Source organism: Myxine glutinosa, chromosome 10, assembly GCF_964187855.1.
Source record: "Myxine glutinosa chromosome 10, kmMyxGlut1.1, whole genome shotgun sequence".
In the NCBI taxonomy this organism is placed as follows: Eukaryota; Metazoa; Chordata; class Myxini; order Myxiniformes; family Myxinidae; genus Myxine; species Myxine glutinosa.
In genome coordinates this window covers 89,543,998-89,550,378 of record NC_136270.1, presented here as the reverse complement: position 1 = coordinate 89,550,378, position 6,381 = coordinate 89,543,998, and the positions used below count along the sequence as shown (strand labels likewise).

General features: G+C 44.5%; 1 protein-coding gene across 22 annotated transcripts in view; it reads right to left on the bottom strand.

The window, feature by feature from the left end:
- The window catches only part of PCIF1 (phosphorylated CTD interacting factor 1), a 131,056-nt gene that overhangs the window by 68,541 nt on the left and 56,134 nt on the right, over positions 1-6,381 (bottom strand). For 16 of the 22 annotated variants that reach the window (XR_013624776.1, XR_013624772.1, XR_013624773.1 and 13 more), the window contains one exon: positions 2,974-3,098. Coding sequence is in view for 16 of the 22 variants with exons in the window: in XM_078785861.1 (XP_078641987.1) it covers positions 2,974-3,098 (125 nt within the window). In the remaining 6 variants the exon portion in view is untranslated. The remainder of the gene's footprint in view (positions 1-2,973; positions 3,099-6,381) is intronic. The other 6 variants (XR_013624777.1, XM_068126554.2, XM_068126557.2 and 3 more) reach the window with 1 other exon arrangement.

Below are 6,381 nucleotides of genomic sequence, written 5' to 3'. Positions count from 1 at the left end.
GCAGAGAACCCTCTCAAGAATGATCCAAGCAAAGACCTTGCCCGTCACCGAGAGTAATGTCACCCCTCGGTAGTTGTTGCAGTCCTGGTGATCACCCTTCCCTTTCCAGTGGGGGACAACAAGGCCCCTCTTCCAGTCAGTTGGTATGATGCCTATGCTCCAAACAGAGCACAGAACTGTATGCAACGACTCAAGTACAGAATTTCCACCAGCCTTGAGAAGCTTAGCATGGATGCCACAAGTCCCAGGAGCTTTACCCCTTTCAGCCGGTTCACCGCCGCCTATGTTTCCACAAGTGAAGGCGGCTGACAGTTAATTGGGGGGGGGGGTCAGAATTTGGGATAGCAACACCCCTGACATCCAACTCAACAGCCAGTGGGTCAGCCTGGTACAGCCGCTCAAAGTAACCGGCCCAGCGGGCCTTCACTTCAGATTCCTCTGTCAAAAGGCCACCACCCTGTGCTCTAACTGCAGTACACCCTAGGGACAGGCTTAGAGGAACGCAATGCACGGATTCCTCTGTAAGCGGGACGTGAATCGCATGACCACAAGCGATGCTCTACCCTTTCACAGATTCCTCGCACATAAGCCTCCTTGTACATCCTCAGCGAGCGTACAGTTTTATGCCTCAGCTCCCGGAACTGTTCAGCTCTGCTATCGAGCCTGGCCCTGTGACTCTGGTCGATGGTATCAAGTGTCTCCTGAGAGACAAAGTTCTTCTTCACCTGACTGTGGGTTCCAAGACAGCCACCGGCAACATCAAGGATGGTGGTCTTGAAGGCACTCCACAACTCCTCAGGATCCCCTGAAGCATCCAGACACCTCAAAACCCCACTCAACCTGCTCGCAAACTCCTCAGCTACCTTCTCCTCCTTGAGCTTGCCCACATCCAGCCGAGGCTGTGATGGTAGCATTCTCTTGGATTTGAGCTGCAACTTCAGAGTTGCTACAACAAGCCGGTGGTCAGTGTTGAGGAACTGAGCACTCTGGTAAACCCCGCAATTCCGGAGCATCCGCCATCGACCATCAATGAGCACATGGTCAATCTCCTTCGCCACACCATCAGCATTGGAATACCAAGTCCAGCGATGATGCTGTGGGCGGTGAAACCATGAGCCAGCCACCCTAAGTCCATGACTTCTTGCAAAGCCGAGGAACTTAGAGCTATTCTGGTTCACAGTCCCAGATCCATGGGGACCAACACATGCCTCATAACCATCCCTATCAGTGCCAGTCGATGAATTGAAATCCCCCAAGACTAGAAGAGTATCTCTCCTGGTGCACTGATCAACCACAGACTCGACCGTGGCATAGAATGCCTCCTTCACAGTGAGATCACTTTCATCAGTCGGAGCATACACAGAGACCAGGGAAATGACACCCAAAGAGTGACGAATCCTCAGTCTCATAATACACTCGTTGACCGGTGTTACCTCGACGAAGTGACGAATCCTCAGTCTCATAATACACTCGTTGACCGGTGTTACCTCGACTATCATGGGAGTCAGCTTATTGGACACAGCTATAGCAACTCCCTGGGCATGGTAACCATCAAAGCAACCAGACAAGTAGTAGGTGTAACCACCCACCATGATCTCACCACGATCAAGCCTCCGAACCTCAGAAAGTGCTGCAACACTGATGTTCAAATGCTGTAGCTCAGATGATAGCAGAGACAGGTAATCAGATCAGAGATCTAAGGTGCATACAAATTGCTTGCAATCAGTGTACTGTAGTGTTTCTACTTTGAAATCTTTAAATACAGTCAGACCTCAACATTTGCAATCCCAACATTCGCAGGTCCCGCATATTCACGGTTCATATCATGTGACCTGCTTCTACATTCGCACCTCATGTATTCATGGTGAAAAAAAAAAAAAAAAAAAAAAAAAATGCTTTTTTTCCCCCCCACACATCAGGCCTGTTCTCCTATATCCACTGCCAACGATATTAATTCAGCCTGGGAATTCTTCTTCAGAAACCTGCTCTCTCGTATGCACAGATTCTTCCCATATCTTCAATCATCTTACCCATCCTCCCACTCTTGTTACTTTGAATCCTGTGGGGAGGCAGTTGTTTTAAAAGAACTTGCTTTCATCTCCTGGAAGGCAAATCCAACTGAAGATAACCTCAGGTCATTCCACAAAGCTCGCAACAAGCGTGTCTGCTCTCTGGAGAGCCAGAAAACAACATCTGTCCAATCTCGAATGAGCTTTCAAAGTTGTCTCCCTCCTCTAAAACCTGGTGGTGCCTTGTCAAGACTTTCACCCTCTGCCCTCTCCATGTTTTGTTCCCCTCAAGTATCTGCAGGACGCACGCTGTCCACCAGCAACCCCCTGCTAGTGAAACTGCCTAAATCCAGAAGAACTGCTCACCACTCATTTGTTCCTTTTTTTATCCACCTGTGAAACAACCTTCCAGACTCCCTTCAATCTTATTCTTCCCTCCAGTTCTTCAAGACAGCTGTTCACCACCATCTCAAGTCATCACCCATCCAAAATCTTGACCTTTTCTCCACCTGTTAAACCAGCCCCATCCCTCCCAAACATTTTGCTTGTGTATCCATCTTGTCCACCCATTGCATTCATCCATACCCCTCACTGTTACCTGCATCCCGTGTTTGCCCATCTCCGTCTATTTTTTTCCCTCTGCCCTGTTGTTGGAATTTCCCCTTTCTCCTGCTGTTCCCTTTGTTATGTAGTGTCCTGATTTGTTCTGTGTCATAGCTCCTCCATGAGCCTAGACCATGTAGTAAAAATTTTAATTTTTTATTTTACCCCCCATTCAAACAATGTGCCCACATTCACAGATTCGACATCCGCGGCATTTTCCAGGAACGTATGTATCCCCCTGTGAATGCCGGGGTCCGACTGCATATACACTTTATGAACCCCTTTTAAGTCCAATAAAAGGTCACGTTTTGTTAGGTGGACCAGTTGAAGAATGCAATGTAAGACGTCTGCATTGTCTTACAATTGAGTCATGCTGAACGGTGGTAGGCACCTCCCAGAGGGACTGGTTGGTGAAGCGGTTGAAATAATATGGTCGTTTCTCTCTCCTACTCCAGCACTTGCACCACCCTGCTGCCAGAAGATCTTCTGTCAAAAAATGAAATGAAAAGAAGAGTCAAACCGGGATGTGTCAACATCGCGAGCAAATTATTCAAACAGTCTCATTAGCACATCTACATTACACAAAACAGGAGTGTCTGTCTGCCCCAAAACTTTTCCCTCAGTTTTAGGGCTAGCCCCGCCAAACCTAAGGTGGAACGTTTTTGCATCACAGCAGATATCCCAAGGTAGGTGGGGGTTTTCATAAATTTATCAATACAATTAGCATTTTGAGTTTTGATCGCAACAAAGGTGCTCCCGATCCGGAAGTACTCACGATGAAGATTCACTGGTTTGATATCTCAATACAATCGTGATTTCGAGTTTCCACCCAAAAGATGCTGCTTTTATTCATCCCAAGGTGGGTGGAAAGTTTCATAAATTTCTCAATACAATCATGATTTTGACTTTCAATTTGCATAAAGTGTTTCATATCCGCCCTTTCTCGCCGGCACATTCTTCTTTATTGGCAATCATGCAAAATCGGTCAATATTACTTTACATCAGGAGTGTTTTTTAACGTTGTATTTTGTTAAATTAATGCTATAGTATTAATGTATGATTGGAATGATGCTGTTTGGAATGAAAATATAGAAAGATTGAGTTTAAAGCAGAATGAGGAAGTGAAGTGAGTGTTTCCACCGATGACATTCGTGGATTCGGCATTTGTAGTTTCGCCATTGACAGCATGTAGAAACATTCAGCTGCAGTAATATTTTTGCCCAAGTCCTTCACCAACCGGCTGCCCATGCCCGACGTTCAACTAAAGGTGGCACAGGAATGTGGAATTTATTGGGTCATGATTTAGCATTCACTGTTTCCTCAATGTCTGTTTGTTTGTGCCCCCCACGCATGTGCAGCAGGGGTACTTCAATAGTTTTATATACACTACTGGTGAAAAGTTTTAGAACACCTCAATTTTTCCAGTTTTTATTGAAATTTAAGCAATTCAAGTCCAGTGAATAACCTGAAATGGTACAAAGGTAAGCAGTAAACTGCTCGAGGTTAAAAAAAAAGTTTAGGTGAGCAAAAACAGGAAAATAATGTAAATTGCACAGTTATAGTGTAAAAAAAAAGGCCTTCTTCAGGGAACAAGTAATGGGTTAACAACTTACAGCTGTTCTGCAGCAATGTAAGTAAATTAAGTCTTGAAAGTTGATGCAAACAATTCCTACAGGTGTCCCAACCCCTGCTGATCACTTGATTACAAACCCCCTGTCTGTATAAAAGCAGTATTGGAACAGACTGTTATTACACCCTCTGAAGCATTATTTGGACAACATTGCACTGCAGGAAGTAGTATATTGCTATCATAATGGCGAGAAAAAGGCAATTAATAAAGGAAGACAGACAGACCATTATAACCCTTAAAAGTGTAGGTCTTTCCTTTCGAGAAATTTCAAAATAAGCCAAGGTGTCAGTGAGAACAGTTTCCTACACCATCAAAAGGCACTTGGAAACTGGAGGAAACTGACAGGAAGAGGTCTGGCAGACCCAAAGCCACAACAGAATCAGAAGACAAGTTTCTAAGAGTCAACAGCTTGCGTGATAGGTGGCTCACAGGACAACAGCTTCAAGCACAGCTTAACACTGGTCGAAGTAAGCAAGTCTGTTTCAACTGTAACGAGAAGACTTCGGGGTGCAGGTTTGGCAGGTCGAGTGGCAGTAAGAAAGCCATTGCTAAGATGGCAAAATAAGAAAAATAGGCTTGCCTGGGCCATGAAGCACTGCCAGTGGACTACTGAAGACTGAAAGAAGGTCTTATGGACCGATGAATCAAAATTTGAAATATTTGGTTCATCACGCAGGGTTTTTGTACGCCGTCGTGTAGGCAAAAGGATGGTTCCTCAGTGTGTGACACAAATGTCAAACATGAAGGAGGACGCGTGATGGTCAGAGGCTCTTTTGCTGGATCCAGAGTCGGCGACATGCACAGAGTGACTGGCACCCTGAACCAAAAGGGCTACCACAGCATTTTGCAGCACCATGCAATACCCTCTGGTATACGCCTAGTTGGTCAGGTGTTCATCCATCCTACAGCAAGATAATGACCCTAAACACACCTCCAGGCTATGTCAAAACTACCTTCGAGGAAAATAACAAGACGGTAGGCTTCAAATCATGGAATGGCCAGCACAGTCTCCAGACTTAAACCCCATCGAGCTGGTTTGGGATGAACTGGACAGAAGGGTGAAAGCAAAGCAACCTACAAGTGCAACACATTTGTGGGAACTTCTGCAACAGTGTTGGGAATGTAGCCTGTGAGACCAATCATTAGTCGCCGTCAGAGAAAATTATATTGGTTTTACCATAAGCTACCTGTGCAGGCATATCGGGAGATTACTATTGCTTGGGTCCTCTGCGATAGTACTTCCTGGTTGTCCTAGCTAGGGTGCTGTGCTTGGGTGCGTCTGCTCAAGAAGTGTATTTTCGAGTTTTTGTACTCCAGTGAATTCCTGGCTGTTCAGGACCAGTGGGTGTGTGCATGTAACCGACAGGCGAAGGTAGGCTTGCATTGAGTATGCGACGCTATTTTGTTATTTTTATGTATGAATGGAATACGGACGCTGTTGTTAAATGGTAACCGCATTATGTGTTCACTGTCTCGGCAGAGGTACAGTGGAGTGTTTCCACCGTGTTCTGGGTAACCCTGATCTCTTGTGAAAAGGGTATGTGTTTTTGTTTTATGTCGTGTAAACAATTAGCGTTTTGTGTATAGTTGATTTGTATATTTATATTGGTGGGTAGTTGGGTTAAGTTAAACCCTTTTGGGGATGCTTTTAAGTATGAGAAAGGTAATTTTATGTTTTCTTTACAGATATTTGTTCAGTGCTGTCAGCTGCTGTTCTTTTTATAGGCTTTATTACTTGGCTGCTATTTGTCTTTTGGGATATTCTCAAGTTTAATAAAGTATTTTATTGTGCTCTATCAAGTTTTCAAATAAATTCCATTAATTTGAAATCTCTGTTTCTACAGTTAATTGAACACTTACTTTTGGGGGAATTGCCTTCAAATTACTTATTTAGGGTCTCCCACCTCATATTGGGGAAGTGGTGTAGTCTGTAAACAAACTACCAGGAGCCCTGGACTCCCCTGGGTGTCACAAGAAGAACTTCCCAAACAATATTTGATTTCCATTGTAGAAAGAATTCATTCATTCAAAGAATGCCACGAGTGTGTTCGGCGGTTATACATGTATCTGCAAAAGGTGGCTACTTTGCTGAGTCAAAAATTTAAATTAAATTTTGTTAAACAAAATGATTCTACAATT